Source organism: Mesoplodon densirostris, chromosome 9 (assembly GCF_025265405.1).
Source record: "Mesoplodon densirostris isolate mMesDen1 chromosome 9, mMesDen1 primary haplotype, whole genome shotgun sequence".
Taxonomy (NCBI): domain Eukaryota; kingdom Metazoa; phylum Chordata; class Mammalia; order Artiodactyla; family Ziphiidae; genus Mesoplodon; species Mesoplodon densirostris.
In genome coordinates this window covers 86247810-86265984 of record NC_082669.1, presented here as the reverse complement: position 1 = coordinate 86265984, position 18175 = coordinate 86247810, and the positions used below count along the sequence as shown (strand labels likewise).

General features: G+C 38.7%; 1 protein-coding gene across 1 annotated transcript in view; it reads left to right on the top strand.

Annotated features, from left to right (window-relative positions):
- Positions 1-18175, top strand: part of SLC13A1 (solute carrier family 13 member 1) — a 76791-nt gene that overhangs the window by 15606 nt on the left and 43010 nt on the right. The window contains exons 2-6 of the mRNA XM_060108343.1: positions 4466-4594; positions 6447-6583; positions 9785-9972; positions 10588-10645; positions 10724-10772. Coding sequence (XP_059964326.1) covers positions 4466-4594; positions 6447-6583; positions 9785-9972; positions 10588-10645; positions 10724-10772 — 561 coding nt within the window. The remainder of the gene's footprint in view (positions 1-4465; positions 4595-6446; positions 6584-9784; positions 9973-10587; positions 10646-10723; positions 10773-18175) is intronic.

The following is an 18175-nucleotide window of genomic DNA, read 5'->3' as shown; positions in this document are numbered from 1 at the left end:
CACTTTCCTCTCCAGGACTCCAAGCCTGACCGAGAAAGATCACATAATGAAAAACAGGAATTGGAGGAAGGAGGATGTCATCAATAGGATGACTGCATAATTTGTCAGCCAAAGAGGGACACTTCTGAGAATGAAAGTGATTGCTAATCAAAAGGAATACCTGCCCAACAGGTGTAAACCAGCACTATCCCATGTAAACTGACACAGATGGCCATCCTACCCATTCAGAGGGGGATACATCTCTTTTCCTCCTTTTCTAGACTTTGAGCTTCCTTAAGATATGGGAAAAAGAGGCATTTTCTACACATTGTGGGAATGTAGCTATCAGGGACAACAGATACAGTGCCTTAGCCAGATGCAACTGTAATCTCCTGGGACACATATGCAGAAATATGAAATGTATGTAAGTGTTTGTGGGAAGCTCCATAGACAAGATGTAAATATGAACCTCACATTGAAGAATGGCCAAGTTTTCACAATAGATTATGAGTCCAGGGATTCAGCTTGAGCAAAAAGACACTTACTGGAAGCACGTTTCTCGTTTGCAAGTTGGACCCAGGGATAATGATAAAAGGGAAGGTCCGAAAGGTTACTTCCTCGAACGAGGTAGTAACCCAGGGCTTCTCAAATTGTAACTTATGTAAGAATCACCTGGGGAACCTTAAAATGGTGATCCTGATTCAGAACGCCTGGGGAAGAGCTTGAGATGCTTGCATTTCTCACAAGCACTTAGATCATGTTGATGCTGCTGGTCCATGGACCACACAGCTGGTAGGCAGAGAAATCCAAATGAGCGGTCCAAGTGTTGATTCTCACTTGGTGATTTGCAAGGAAGAGCAGGTAGGCAGGTAGGCAGCATTTTTATTACCAGAGATTTTACTCAAATGCTGTCTAAGGCCAAGCAGGTTAAGAGAGTGCATGAGATGGTGCAGAGGTACTGTGCAGAACTGAAAAGCACAAGTCAGTCTCTAAAGGGGAATTTCGGAGTCCTCAAGTCTGGAGAATTATTGACCTGGAAGAATATGATTCCAATGTTATCAAATTCCTTCATTTTTCAAGAGAAGCCAGAAATCTGGATTTTAAATCTAATATGAAATCTGCTGGTTTGTAAATCTTGACTCAAATTAAATGCACACACACACACATACCATTGTAAGTCAAGTAAACTGTATTTTTTGCTAGATTTGGCCATCAGTTCGCAACTGCTTCATCTACATAGTTAAACTAGGTCAAAGGGTCCAAGAGGCCAAGGTATGGTCACACGCAGGTAGAAGCTGCCACTTAAAGAGTATCTGGGGGGGCCTCCCTGGTGGCACAGTGGTTAAGAGTCCGCCTGCCGATGCAGGGGATACGGGTTCGTGCCCCGGTCTGGGAGGATCCCATATGCCGCGGAGCGGCTGGGCCCGTGAGCCATGGCCGCTGGGCCTGCGCATCTGGAGCCTGTGCTCCGCAACGGGAGAGGCCACAACAGTGAGAGGCCCGCATACCGCAAAAAAAAAAAAAAAAAGAGTATCTGGGGGCTCACTGGTATGACTGCCTGATTGAACGTTATGGATTAGAGTTTAGAAGGGTGCATAATGAGGAGCAGGGATCAGAACCCAAATATGAAGAAGGAAAAGAGTCTTTAGAAATATTTCAGGAAGTACTGGGGTGAGTTGTTTTTGTTTTTTGGTTTTTTTGGCTGCGTTGGGTCTTTGTTGCTGCGCGCGGGCTTTCTCTGGTTGCGGCGAGCGGGGGCTACTCTTCGTTGCAGTGTGCAGGCTCCTCATTGCGGTGGCTTCTCTTGTTGCGGAGCACGGGCTCTAGGTGCATGGGCTTCAGTAGTTGTGGCTCGCGGGCTCAGTAGTTGTGGTTCACGGGCTCTAGAGCACAGGCTCAGTAGCTGTGGCGGACGGGCTTAGTTGCTCTGCGGCATGTGGGATCTTCCTGGCCCAGGGCTCGAACCCACGTCCCCTGCATTGGAAGGTGGATTCCTAACCACTGCACCACCAGGGAAGCCCTGGAGTGAGTCTTATAGTTAGAGTGAAGGTGGCCTTGAATGCAAGATGAGGATTTTGGATTCTTTTCAATAAACAACTGAAAAATCACTAAATTGATCATTTTAAATCAGGGCTGGGCCAGTTAAAACATGAAAGTCGTCCACGCAAGCAAATAATTTAATACTTGAAATTTTGCTTTTTATTTTGTCCCCAAAGTTGCCCCACCTGAGCAGACTATGAGTGTCTAGCTGAAGTAGACCCATGTGGAAATGAAATTTCAACACTATGGCAGGGGTCATGTGTGGTGAACAGAATTCACTGGTACCATATTCTATTTATTTTTCTGATGTTTTTGCAGTCCCTTATTGACTGGTGCTCCAGACACTTGTCAGGGTAGCTAGTCCCTTAATCCAGCCTCATGAAAGGGAATGACAAAAACGAAGCAGACTTTTGGAAGATGACCTCATTCTGGAACAGCCTTGCCTGCAGTGGAGGAAGTAGAATGGAGGCAGAAGGTCAGGTTTTAGAGGTAAAATGACACGGGGATAGATAGGACCAAGAGACTGGTTGGTTGTGATTAAAAAGCAAGATAATAGGGCTTCCCTGGTGGCGTAGTGGTTGAGAGTCCGCCTGCCGATGCAGGGGATGCGGGTTCGTGCCCTGGTCCGGGAAGATCCCACATGCCACTGAGCGGCTGGGCCTGTGAGCCATGGCCACTGAGCCTGTGTGTCCAGAGCCCGTGCTCCACAACGGGAGAGGCCACAGCAGTGAGAGGCCCGCGTACCACAAAAAAAAAAAAAAAAAAAAAAAAAAAAAAAAAGCAAGATAATAAAAAGGTCCATTTTATCTTTGAAATCTAGGTTCTTGTAAGTATGACAGAAAACATAGGGTCATAATGAAGAGCTTTGGGGTTATCTACGCGTTCTAACTAAGAAAAAGCAGGCCTGGTCATTCTCTACACTGGCATTTTATTTTATTTTTTAATTAATTAATTAATTAATTAATATTTTTGGCTGCCTTGGGTCTTTGTTGCTGCACACGGGCTCTCTCTAGTTGCCGGGAGCGGGGGCTTCTCTCGTTGCAGAGCACACGCTCTAGGCGCACGGGCTTCAGTAGTAGTAGCACGCAGGCACAGTAGTTGTGGCACATAGGCTTAGTTGCTCCGCGGCATGTGGGATCTTCCCGGACCAGGGCTCGAACCCGTGTCCCCTGCATTAGCAGGTGGATTCTTAACCACTGCGCCACCAGGGAAGCCCTACACTGGCATTTTAAATTAAGCTCATATTCACAGATTCTCTCCAGAGCAAGTCAGGAAGATTTAGTCAAAGCTCAGCTTTGTTTCACTGTTTTTTATTGTTTGTCAAGATTATAGAGGAAGACTTTGTGTAATATTGTCAACATCAAAACACCTTTAGTCTTTCTCATTGAAAAAGACAGCACAACAAAGACAAGACACAATCATGGCTTATTAAGAATTTCTTAGAAACCCACTGAAAGTACAGGATTGCTGGATGAGTAAATACCAGGCCCAGAGGACTCACCCTGAGGTAGGTAAATCAGAGGGCAGCAGAGCTAGAAATGTTATTGTCCTGGAAGAGCCTTAAATAAAAGACCTTGTTAAACTCATACAGCAGTTTTTGTAAATTTGTAAATTTTTCAAACGCAGCTCAGAATTTGCAGAGATTAGGCAGTGTGAGAGCAAAACAAAGCCTATAAGAGATGCTAACCTTTACTGATCACTTAGTACATCCTGGGTGATTTCATATCAAAATTATTCATATAAGCCAAATGCAATGACAAATTCCAACCATTCCTTAACAATGCCCTCAAATAGACACCCAGTTTTATACCTAGCAAAGCAAAAGATTCTATTAAGAGTCTCCATCCTGTTGAGTCCCCCTGTGTCTTCCCAGTAGCTCAGCTGTCTTTCTAAAAAGCAAAGCAGAGGCTCTTCACCTCCAGGTCTGTGTCACTTAGGAGCAAATTCAGTCTTATCCATGCACGTAACAGGGCACTGTCCTTTCCCTGTAAAAAAGTACACCAATAATTTTCTTCTAGGTTGATTTCCCTTTTTAGTACAGGGAGAGGAAGGTCAGTGTGCATGGTTCCCACCCAACCAAGAAATGCAGTGAAAAGGCAGGGAGTACATTTTACAGGCCAAATGAAGGTGAGGGCAAACAACTATATACGCTGACATGAACACAGAAAATTGACTGCATGCTGTTGTCTGTTTTGAAGAAAATGTGAAGGAAACATAACAAATAAGGATGTTTTTATGTCATTGGTTTTTCGTGTGTATTAAATTTTGACTCTTGGAACCCCTCAGAAATAACCATTTGCTGCCCAACTCAAAGGGGCAGGGACCTTCAGAGTTTCTTCATAACTTTCTCTGTGACTCGACTCTATCCAGCAAATGTGATTGTGATTTGAATGATGATTTCCCAGCCTCATTATTTCACCTGGCATTTTGCCTTTGTTCTGTCCAGGAAGCAGAATGTGCCTACATCCTGCTTGTCGTTGCCATGTTTTGGCTGACAGAAGTTTTGCCTCTGTCGGTAACAGCTTTGATGCCTGGCTTAATGCTCCCTATGTTTGGGATCATGCCTTCCAAGGAGGTAAGTTCTCCTGTGAATGTTTGACATAATTAGATTCCCTACTTCGTGCTGCTACTTCCAATGAGAAAGCTTTATTTAAAAGGAGCAATAATCCTGTTGATAAGGCTTCCACATAAGTCCTCCAAACTTTCAGCTGTTTCTTGCCTCTAGAATTCTGCATGTGTGTCCACCTTCAGGTGGATAAAAACAAAACAGACTGTGGCTTCTTGAGTCATGTATGTCAGTAGGAGAAATGTGTGTCCAATCTTCCCAGGCTGACATCCATGCCCGGTGCCTACCTCCCAAGAAAAGGGCCAATTCTTTCACGTCCTGCATCAGCTTTTTCTAGTCAACAGAATTCAGTCTCACACAGTGTTGGAAAAGCAATTTTTGTTTCTAATGAAAAAAACGCTTCCCTGTTTTCTTTTCCAGAAAACTGCCATTTCAGAAGATAAGGCCAAATTAACTTTCACATGTATTTCCATTTTGTTCTTGCTGAGAGTTTATTCATGCTGAGAGGCGTTTCTTAGCTTTATACAACCTAAGGGTACCCATCTGAAGAAAATGGATTCAGTTTCCCATTAAAAGCATGAAATGCATTGAAACCAGAATATCTATCTCCATGCAGCTTTCAGCCACCCAGCACACAACTGCCTAAACCACAGCTGAAACATTCTCAGGCAAGATGTCATGTTCAAGATGCCAGGCCATGCAATTTATCACCTTTGGATTTCTATCTTCTGCCTGGGCCCAGTACTGCTTTCATGAGGCTCATCTGTCCTGTAACATGGGTGGAGACTTCTGTTTTTTAACTAACCCATAATACCCATGATACAGTCTTCTTCCCCTTTCCATGGGAGAAGATTTTACCACAGCCTTGTGATTCAATTTAAGCCAAGCATTTCATAAAGTCAGGTCTCTTGAATATCAGTACCATGAGGTATTTTTAAATAAGGTTTCTATGATTAGATAAGTTTGAAAAATATGTAGTATAGGGTATCCCACACTTTGAGAGTGAGAGTATACACTAGCGTTTAAAGGTTTTGAGAAGGCCTATAAGAAAGAAAATTCTAGAATCTTAGAAAACTCTGTTTTTTAAACTTATTTGACCACAGAAATTTTTTTTTTTCTTTTTTGCGGTACGCGGGCCTCTCACTGTTGTGGCCTCTCCCACTGCGGAGCACAGGCTCTGGACACGCAGGCTCAGCAGCCATGGCTCACGGACCCAGCCGCTCCGCGGCATGTGGGATCTTCCCGGACCGGGGCACGAACCCATGTCCCCTGCATCGGCAGGCGGACTCTCAACCACTGCGCCACCAGGGAAGCCCAGAAACTTTTTTTTTTAAGAAAAATATTATGTACCTTTCAGAGCATTCTTTGGTAAGTCCTGCTGCAAGTGGTTGCCCAAGTATCTGTATACTCTACTAGTCTCCACTCAAGATACAAAAAAGTGACTGCAGTTTTGGCATAATGGTGGTGATAAAGATATTGGCTCGCCAAAGCTTGACTTGAGACTTTCCCAGATCATAGTCATGGCCATTCTGCCATAGGAGCACAAACTAATTAACCCCAGTTTACAGATGGAGAAATTAAGGCATAGCAGGCACTTGCCTGATGTTGCTCAGCTCTCTAAAAACTCAGTATATGGGTACCCTGTTTTCTTTTCTATATACTTTTTTCATAGCACTACTGTTTCTGGGTAAGGATATGGAACTTACTTAAATTTGTATTCCCATACATCTACATTTCTTTCAACAAAATAGAAAGATCATGTAGTTGAAGGTCAAAGCTAAGTGCAGTGAAACAATGTCTTTCTGGTGCAATGTTTCCCCCCCACCACCAACAGAAATAATGGGTTTAACTGTAATTTCAGGTGGCATCTGCTTATTTCAAAGATTTTCACCTACTGCTAATTGGAGTCATCTGTTTAGCAACATCAATAGAAAAATGGAATCTGCACAAAAGGATTGCTCTGAGAATGGTGACGATGGTGGGTGTGAACCTAGCATGGTAAGTACTGTGTTTACCGTTCCAGGTTTATATTCCAAACAGACCATTTTTGTGCAGAGCAAATAAACAGATAAGTAATGCATATCCAGACAATCATTTGTATGGCAGTGTAATTCATGACTTTTTTTTTCTCTGCAAATATGGAAGTTATATAAAAGGTACTTGTGTTGGAGGAGGAAAAGAAAGAAAACTTTCCCACTGCAGGTCTAATTACAGGGAGATTGGAATAAGTGCACACAACTCGTTCACCTTTTATGCACTGTAGGAGTCAAAGCTGAGAGAAGCCTTGAACCTCAACAGACAAGACTGACAGACATCAGAGTGGATTTCAGTGCTATCTTGTTTATTTGGCTGATCACACATTCAAGAGTATCCCTGATCATCAGGGAGGATGTTAAGAACCAAAGACATTGATGACAAAATACAAATATGTGCAGAAAAATTCCAAGGTGAACATTTCTCTTTTTAAATGAACTGTTCCAAAGTGAAGCAATTAAGAAGGTTCATTTATAGAATGTGAAATCACTCATTAGACTGATTTTCCCCACTAAAATAAATGCTTTTTTCCATTAAATTAATTGGCTGTTTTGGTTTTAATTCTAGCTCTTGTTAAAAACATAGATGGGAGCTAAAAAAAAAAATTCCAGTGTCATAATCATTTACCTAATGGCATTATGCTTTAAAGCCTTAGGTGGTTCTCCCCTTCTCATCTTTCTTTAAAAAATAGGAAGATTATATTGAATTATTTGAATTATGTTGCATAATTCGTTCCAGGGTATAACCACATCTGTGTTTATCATTTATGGAGCAAACTGTTTTGCTAAATAGAAAAAAAATTCAATAACTCAGTTCAGACACATTTTAAAAAATACCTGTTACTTAAAAATTTTACGGCATGTATGTATTAAGGGTATTTCACTCTTACAATGACATGGTGTTCCATGCCTCTTAAAGTACTGTAGAAATGTGTCTCTTCCTTGGCCACCTGCTCACTGGCCCCAGGGGGTGGGGTCATGCACTGCTCCATGAGGCAAGGGTCCTGTCCATTATACCACTAAGCGGTTTTTCAATTTAAGGCATTTTTACCATGTAGAAGTTTTATCAGTTCCCACCCTTTGTGTATTAAAAGATTTCTTGTTTTGCCAGTGCCTGAAGTTAAAATTGTTTCTATTTTTTTTAATTAAAATAAAAGAAAATATTTGCAAATGAAGCAACTGACAAAGGATTAATCTCCAAAATTTATAAGCAGCTCATGCAGCTCAATAGCAAAAAAACAAACAACCCAATCCAAAAATGGGCAGAAGACCTAAATAGACATTTCTCCACAGAAGATATACAGACAGCCAACAAACACATGAAAGGATGCTCAACATCTTTACTCATTAGAGAAATGCAAATCAAAACTACAATGAGATATCATCTCACACCAGTCAGAATGGCCATCATCAAAAAATCTAGAAACAATAAATGCTGGAGAGGGTGTGGAAAAAAGGGAACACTCTTGCACTGCTGGTGGGAATGTGAATTGGTACAGCCACTATGGAGAACGGTATGGAGGTTCCTTAAAAAACTACAAATAGAACTACCATATGACCCAGCAATCCCACTACTGGGCATATACCCTGAGAAAACCATAATTCAAAAAGAGACATGTACCAAAATGTTCATAGCAGCCCTATTTACAATAGCCCGGAGATGGAAACAACCTAAGTGTCCATCATCGGATGAATGGGTAAAGATGTGGCACATATATACAATGGAATATTACTCAGCCATAAAAAGAAATGAAATTGAGCTATTTGTAATGAGGTGGATGGACCTAGAGTCTGTCATACAGAGTGAAGTAAGTCAGAAAGAGAAAGACAAATACTGTATGCTGACACATATATATGGAATTTAAGAAAAAAAATGTCATCAAGAACCTAGGAGTAAGACAGGAATAAAGACACAGACCTACTAGAGCATGGACTTGAGGATATGGGGAGGGGGAAGGGTAAGCTGTGACAAAGTGAAAGAGCGGCATGGACATATGTACACTACCAAACATAAGGTAGATAGCTAGTGGGAAGCAGCCGCATAGCACAGGGAGATCAGCTCGGTTCTTTGTGACTGCCTGGAGGGGTGGGATAGGGAGGGTGGGAGGGAGACGCAAAAGGGAGGGGATATGGGAACATATGTATATGTATAACTGATTAAATTTGTAAAATAAAAAAAAAAAGAATCATTTCTTGTTTAAACAAGTTTCTTAAAAGTTTTCTTTTGTTTTGTTTTACACATAGAAAATATCCACCTTATCTGTAGTTGTAATTTATAGTGTGGAATTTTCTTATAGATCTATTTCAAAAGAGAGTCAGAGAATTTCATAAATGGCTGTATATGGAAAGATGTGCTTCTGAATGATTTTCTTGGACCTCCTACTCAAAAGAGATCATGTTTTTTTCCCAATTGTGATTTTGAAAGCTTATAGACATGGTTTAAAATCCTATAATCTTAGGTATGTTATTTTTTAAGGGAGAAGAATTACTCTATTTGTAAGAGGAGACAACGTAATACATCCAGTCTTGACAACAGGCAGCGATGTCAGATTCAGGAGAGCATGAATAATTGAATCTACAGAAAATTCTGAAACCTCATTTTAGCTAGTGATTTTACCCATTTCCACCACCCACCATATATTGAACCAGAGTAGTTAACAAGTAAAAAGCAGATCTATAAATATTAACCTCCCTCCTTGCCCTTGTGCCTCCTTGGCACATATACTAATAATCAGAGGTAAGACCCAAACATAAAAGAAAGAATAAGGGATCTTAAATGCAAATGCTGACTGCACCTTATCTTACTAGTATTTGAAGATGTGTCATCTGTAAAGGGCATTCAAATATTGGTGTAATATTATAAGCTGTTACACCATCTACCAACTTGAAGTTTGATTATAAGTTTTATCATTTTTCTGGTTTCGGAGAGAAGATCCTTATGGTTTTCAGGGAGACAAACCTCGTAAGAAATCTGCCCTTACATGTGCCATTTTGATTTCTACCTGGCTATAGCTGTCCTCAGAGTTCCTTATCTGGGAGGAATCTTAACCTTCTATGTTTTGAAAAAATTAATTCACAACTCATAAACAACATCCTTTACAGTTAAGTGATACAGAGCTGGTGAAGCTAGAGAAGACAGTTCATAATAAAGATCCTCTCATTGCAGGCTGACCTTGGGGTTCATGAGCAGTACCGCCTTCTTATCTATGTGGCTTAGCAACACCTCTACTACTGCCATGGTAATGCCCATCATGGAGGCTGTGGTCCAGCAGATCATCAGTGCTGAAGCAGAGGTTGAGGCTACTCAGATGACTTATATCAGTGGATCAACCAACTATGGACTGGAAACAGATGGTATCACATGTTGATTTGGCCACAGTGGGGTCTAGTCATTTGGGCAATAGAATAAACTCAAGAATTCTGGGTTATATTTTGAACTAATTGTCCATACATGCATGATGGGAATTTAACCTTCTTCTTTCTCTATTTTCCAGTATTTATACAAGGGAATTACATTTACCCAAATATTTTACTTTCAATTAATGGCTGAATTTACATTCTCTGGCAAAAGGGAAAGAATAAGTATGACTTTTCTATCCTCCAGCCAGTCTGTTAGAACTCTCTCTGTCTTTCATGCCTTTATCAGTAGACCTCCAGGTTACTCTTTTATACTGAAATGACTTTCCTGCATAATACTGGGAACCTTTAATTCTTATATTCTATTTGGAAACAGCATCACATCTTACCTTGGTTATTTCTGGTCTGATAAACTGCTCTGATGCAGTGAAAAAAAATGTTGGTAGGATATTGGTGATTGTAAAATACTTTATTATGATGACTGTTATGTCAGTACAAGGTGAATTTGTTTATTTTCAGTTTCTAATAATGCTTCCATCTTCACACACACACATACACACACTGATAACCCTTCATTAAAATTAATATTTTTTTCTATTTAATGTTTTGCAGAAAATGTTAATGGACATGAAACAAGTGAGAGAAAAGAGAAAACAAAACCAGTTCCAGGGTAAATAATATTATTTTGATTAGGATTTTCTGAATTACATTTTAATAAAATTATAAACTGGGTCAATTTGTTTTGCAGATACAGTAATGATGCAGGGAAAATTTCAAGCAAGGTGGAGCTGGAAAAGGTACATTAAATTTGATTCTTTCTGAATAATTATACATAAAATTATATTAGATCTGCAGTTAGATATGTATGCATTTTAAAACCTGTTACTTGCTTCCTTGTCTATAAATTACTTTACTTGCTTACGTCAAAGCATGTTGTAATGGTGTGATAAGCCTTCATGGATGGACTGAAATCAACATCCTGATAGGAAACATTTTAGGCTCTGAAAATCAGCCTCATTTTCTCCTTTTACCAGGTTCATGGTGATGGCAGTCAGCATATGTAGTTTAAAGAAATATAATGCTAGTCTCAGAATATTGTTTCATTTTCATATTAAAACCTTGCTGCCTTTTTATTAGGCTCATCCTATTTCTTCCAGGGTATGAACTTAGAGCAACTCCTATTCATGTAATTACAATCCAGTTATCTTTAGTGTCTTCCTTACCACTAAATTCAATGCAGAATTCATGAGCTGCTACTGTCAAACACAGATGGAGGAGTTGTTGTAGCTATTGTGCCTATTAAAGGAAGGAAAGAGACTTTTGTAAACTATCCCATAGAATTCATTTCCCCAGAATAAATCAATGTAAAAATACTATACTAGGTTGTATTGGGAGCAATACATCTTGAGACCATTGAAAAATAATCCTGCATAGAACTGGTCCAACGGTAACCATGGCATTAGAAATATGAGAGTGGGGCATATGTTCCTTCCTCAGGCTATAATGCATTAGCATGCAACTCAATAGGAAAAAGAAAACTTTCTTGTTATTTACAGAAATCTTCAAGGAAAGAGCAATTTTTATGTAAAGAGAAAACTAATACAAAGATAAGTTTTAAACCACTAGCTACAGGGTATATTAAGGGTTTTTAAGATGAGAATTGAATACATATTTATGAAAACATTATCATCTTTAGGGAGAGAAGTAATTCTTCTAAAACACAGAAAATCAACAGTATGCCTGCTGTATTACAGAAGAATGCATTAGAAATAGGCTTTAAAAACTGCTGGATATACTTGCACTCGGTAACTTTCTTGTGGTCATCTTTACAAACCCAGTTTTCTGGCGTGATGCCTAAATTTTGGCTTCCAATGGATTTGACATCCAACACTGTCCTAGGCATTGTAGGAAGGTCTGTTGATGAAAAGACCTACTCCTTACTGTAAGCAGCTCAGAGTCTAATGGGGAAGACGGACTTTAAAAAAATGCGTGACATAGGGCTTCCCTGGTGGCGCAGTGGTTGAGAGTCTGCCTGCCGATGCAGGGGACACGGGTTTGTGCCCTGGTCTGGGAAGATCCCACATGCCGCGGAGCGGCTGGGCCCGTGAGCCATGGCCGCTGAGCCTGTGCGTCCAGAGCCTGTGCTCCACAACGGGAGAGGCCACAACAGTGAGAGGCCCGCGTACAGCAACAACAACAACAACAACAACAAAAAAAAAAGCGTGACATAAATACCACAGCAAAGGTGCACCGCACACAGAGGCCAGATCTCCCAGAAGCTGGAGCAACTAGCTCAACCTAGGAATGTTGCCAGAGGAAATGTGACGTAAAGGAATTTGAGTCTGGAGCAAGATGTCGTGTGCAATCAGGGAAGTGCAGACTCCATGAGCGCAGGGACTGTGTCCACTTGGTTCAGCATGTAATCCCCTAGCACATTCCACTGTTTGACAGAGAGTAGGTATTCGATATTTATCTTGACTAATTAACGAAGGAGAGAAAAAGGAAGAGGTAACATAATCAGAGAATACGATGAATTCAAAGACCCCAAAATGTCGAGAGCAGGGCTTTTTTGGGGAAACATCTCCAGTGCAGGTGCCAGCAATGAGCTGTGGAAAGTGAAATGTTTGGATAGGTTGGACCAGGTTAAAAATTGCTGTTCATGCCATGCAAAAGAGTTTAGTTCATCTTAAGGGAAATAGAGAGCTTTGAAGCCAGGAGGCAGCATGTTAAATTCTGCCCTTTGAGAAGCTTACTGTGGCAACAATGTGAAAGGCAGAGGGTATGGACCTAACTGAATTTTTTGATTAATCTGACTTTGTGGATGAGAGAGAGAAAAGTATAGAAGATGCCTCTGCTACAATAAGCTAGGTAAAGGCAAATGGTGATGCCACAGACTGAGATGGGAAACACTGAGGGGAAATAAGTTTTCAACGGGGAGAAGTAAGGTAATTTGGGTATATTTTAGGCAGTAAAGATTAAGATCTGAGTTTGGAAGAGAAGACCTTTGAACAATGATTCTATGGTCTTTCTAGAACTTTATATATAAAAATTTAGCTTGGTGTAAAAGAAAAATTAAGGGATCACTTTTTGCTCTGTAATAGTGCTATTTATAAGAGATCATATTAAAGTATTTTTTACATACTGTACATTTAAGATATGTTTTGATTTTTAGCAGTTACACATCTCTTCTCAGATATAAACATATTGTATAGTTTGTGTTATAATTATAATAAATTGCACCTGTTCTTTGCTAGATTTAAACTAGATAATTTAAGATTAACTGATTATGTGGAAGAATCTGTATCTACTTAATCTAGCTATAAAGTGGAAGGGATATTTATATTCATAATGTTTTAGTCTTCTGCTTTTTTCATGAAGTTGGTGGGACATTTTATTGAATTAAAATAAATCCTGTGTGGTTTGGCCTTGAATGTGAACTACAAGTCAAAAAAGATCCAAATATTACTCCTTTTGAGAGGGGATGGTTTAAAATAAATTTCAAAGAAGAGAAAAAAAATGAAAGGCATAGATTTTTTTGGTAATTTGCACCATTTTGCCATGTTTTTACACATCTGAATCACCAATGTGTTGATTTGATATACTCACATATTGCAAAATGATCTCCACCATAGCTTTATTTAACACCTCCATCACATTACGTAATTACCATTCCTTTACTGCAGTGTTAACATTTAAGATCTACTCTCTTAGCAACTTCCAGCTATGTATATAGTATTATTAATTATAATAAGCATGCTGTACATTAGATCCCCAGAACTTATTCATCCTAAAACTAGCAGCTTGCACCCTTCGACCATCATCTCCCCATTTGCCCACCCCCAGCCCCTGGTAACCACCACTTTATACTCTCTGTTTTATGAGTTTGGCTTTTATGGATTCCACATATAAATGATACCATGCAGTATTTGTCTTTCTCTGTCTCATTTATTTCACTTAGCATAATGCTATTATAATGATAGCCATTCTAACAGGTATGAGATGATAACTCATTATACTTTTGATCTGCATTTCCCTGATGATTAGTGGTGTTGAGCACCTTTTCATGTACCTGTTGACCATTTGGATGTCTTCTTTGTGAGAATGTCTATTTAGTTCCTCTGCCCATTTTTCAATTGGCTTGTCTGGGATTTTTGTTGGTTGGATGTTTTTGCTAATGAGTTGTATGAGTTCTTTATATACTTTATCAGTCCTAAAATTATTCTTAATAGAACTGCAAAGTTTTGGTAAAGATGATAACGATGATAATTTGATGATAATTTTCCCATTGCTGCTGCTGCAGCAGCTGATGGTGATGATTATATGCTGGTTTTGGAGCTGATGGATATTCAGTGGTTCCTCAGATTCCAGGAACTGATTAAGGAGCACTCCTATCTAAGAGTCATATTCCTAAGCTGCATACTTAAAAAAGAGATGTCTTCCATGACTCACCAAGTTCCCTTTTCACTATAGGCAATGGCCCACCCATTAGCAGAACTCCCTACTCATGCCCAGAATAAAAATGGTGGGTAGGTACTTAGCCCATAAATTCTATATTACTCCAAAAGTAGCTGAAATATTTTTAGAGAAGAAAAGGAACAAGAAGAAAGGAAGACCCCAAAATGACACTGACATACATGAGGGATTAGATTTGTCAGGTTCCAGTGGAGCAATTGGGAGATCAATCATCACTCATATTATTTCCATAAGAAATGAGTTCCAGGTTTCCAAAAATCAATTTTTACATACCAAGAGAAGAATCAAGTTGCTATATTTTTTTCCTTCTTTCAAGCACTAGTATTAATCAAAGAGATACCTCAGATTTTTACACTAGCTCAATTTGTAAACCTCCAGACATCTTTGAATGAAAGAAATTGAAAAATCAGTACACTTTTAATGAAAGGCCTAAAATAATTGTTTTCCATTCATCTTATATAATTTCTTGTTCCCCAAAGGGAAAAGTTCAAAGGAAAATTTCCTTGAACAAATTGAATTTTGCTTTTAATTACGTGTTGTTTAGTTTGGGGGTGAAATTCTTATTATTCAAAATCAAATTCTTTAAGAGGACACTCTTTAATATTCTCCAAAAATTCTAAGAACCATGTAACAGTAATTAGCATGGGTCATAATGTCAGGGACTACAGGCATTAGTTCTGCCGAGTAAGGAGATAATCAGTTCTAGAATATCTGGCTCCTAGATCAAATGTAGAAAAGGAATTTTAGATTAGATCAAGTAGGTGCTACAAACAAAAGTTTTTGATTACTCTTGCCTTCTCTTAGACTGCGTGAAATTTGGCAGCAAAGCCAATTGTTAATGCCTCTCAGACCTCACTTGAGACAACTCACGGGTCTCCTTTACTCATCCTGCCAAACCCTGCGGTTTATAGAGAGGTGAGCAGAAAGAGAGAGAGAGCCTATTACACACCCTTTAGGAATCACAGCAGCATCAAAAAAAAGAGATAACAAGTGTTGTTGAAGGTGTCGAGAAAAGGGAGACCCCTGTTCATTGTTGGTGGGAATGTAAACTGGTGCAACCACTATAGAAAGCAGTATGAAGGTTCCTCAAAATATTAAAAATAGAACCACCATAGGACCCAGCAATCCTACTACAGGGTATATATTCAAACGAAATGAAAACAGGATCTTGAAGAGATATCTGCACTCCCATGTTCATTGCAGTAGCCAAGATATGGAAAAAACGTAAGTGAATGAATGGATCAAGAAGATGTGGTATGTACAGACCATGGAATATTATTTAGCCATAGCAAAAAAGGAAATTCTGCCATTTGCAATGACATGGGTGAAACTTGAGTGCACTATGCTAAGTAAAATAAGCCAGACAGAGAAAGACAAATACTGCATGGCTTCATTTATATATGGAAATCTTTTTGTTTGTTTGTTTAAAGTAAAACTCATATAAACAAAGAGTAGAAAAATGATTGCCAGGGGCTGGGGCAGGGTAGTGGGTAGGTAAATAGGGAGAGGTTGGTAATAGAGTATAAGCATTTGGCTATAAGATAAAGTCAAAGGACCTAATGTAAAACATGGGGACTAGAGTTAATAATACTGTTGTATGGTTGAGATTGGCTAGGGGACTGATACTTGAATGTCTCACCAAAAAAAAGAAAAAAAGAAAAAGGAAAGAAAGAAAGAGAAAGAAAGAAAAAGAAAGAAAAGAAAGAAAAAGAAAGAAAAAGAAAGAAAGGAAAGAAAGAACGAAAGAAAGAAAGAAACATGAGGTGATGGATATGTTGATGGGCTGGATGGGGGTAATCTTTTCATAATGTATATGTGGATCAGATCACTATGATGTACACTTTAAATATCTTACAATTTTATTTTTTAATTATACCTCAATAAAGTTGAAAGGGATCATGGGATATTTAAAGTGTACATCATGGTGATTTGATGAAGTATTCATGGTGAAATGGTTTCCCCCATCTGGTTGATTGGCACATTGATCACCTCACATATTTATCCTTTTTTCTTTTCTTTTTTCTTTTTTTTTTTGTGGTGAGAACATTTGAGTTCTACTCTCTTGGCAAATTTCAGTTGTCGAGTGCAGTGTTGTCAACTCTAGTCACCATGTTTTGTGATGCCTCTTAAGTCCTTACTCATCTTATAGCTGAAAGTTTGTACCCTTTACTTGGTCCTTTTTTAACTTGGCAGTTTTCTGTACCTCTGTGAATACAAGATGAAGTTGAACTTTCGAAAGAAATTATAACTATTCTACTCACTAATCCAATTTATGAGAACTCATTCCGTTCAACTGAGAATTTGGAAGCCTCATTATCAATGGTATTAAATCAGAACAAAGGATGATATTTCTGACATATACTGGGGATCCAATATGCCCCACAAAGAGGCTTCACTAAAGTGAAGGTAAATGCCTGGGTATCAGCAAACAGGTCAACCCCGATCCACATGAAATTCTGCCGGGTATATCTTCCGAAAGAAGAGAGAAGTGGGTGGCAACAGTTGGTGAGATAAATTCACTTCTGAGTAAATAATATATTTTAATATTCATTAAAAAAAGAGAGGAATCATAGCAGCAACCTGTGAACACAACCTCACTCAGATTTTAATATTTATTGTAGTCAAAGCCCTAGCTGGGCTCCACTGGTTTACTGAGCTAGGTCTCCACAAAACATTTTGTTATTAAAGAAATAATTGACTATTGATGATACCTTTTCTTCCATATATCTTTCATTTTTGAATCACAAAAATGTGGTTCTTCTCATTTTATATTGTTAAAATATTATCTAGCAAATAACATGAGCTTAGCCATGTAGGAAGCATCTGTACTTTCCTCTAACTGTACAATAAACCTCCCATCTGATAAAATTTATTCTAATACTATACTTTGTTTCCTAAAGTCTTCAACAATATTTTTCTCTTCATATTCCAATGATATTTCCTAACAAAGGAATACATTTATTTTGTCCCCAAATTGTTTTTCATATATCTTGATTATGAAATATTTTAATATATACATATTTAAAGAATGTAACAAAAATTTTAAATAATAATAAGATGAATAAAATGGTATTTACCAACACCCCAGCTTAAGAAATAGAACATAATAATTTCTAGAAATCTCCATGAGCTCTTCTCTGATTCCATCTCCTTTCTTCACACCATCACATCCATCCCCTTATCAACATAGCCACAGTCCAGAATTTCATGTTAATCATTTTCTTATTTTCTTTTCAGTATTACCACGTATATTAGTTACTTCTTCATCTCAACAAAGACCAAAAATAGCAATGGTTTTAATAAGATAGAAATAGGCTGGTATGGTGGCTCCACAATCATGATGACCTTGATTCTTTCTATTCTTGCTCTGCCATCCTCAGCACTTGATGGCTACCTCATGGTTCAAGATGGCTGCCTCATCTCCCTCTATCCATTCTCTGTTCCAGCTAGCAGGAAACAGAAAGGAGAAAGCAGAAGGCATATACATATACTTAGTAATTATTCTATTACTTTCCTGGATTCAGAATTATTCATATTTTCTATTTCTCCTTGAGCTTTAGTTATATTTTTCTAGGAATTTATGCATTCCATTTCAAATTTAGTAGCATGTTGTTTATAATATTCACTTATTACCTCTTTAATTTCTACAGTATTTTTAGTTATGTATCTTTTAATTCCTAATATTTTTACTTATGCTTTTAAACATTTTCAGAATAATTCTTCCAAA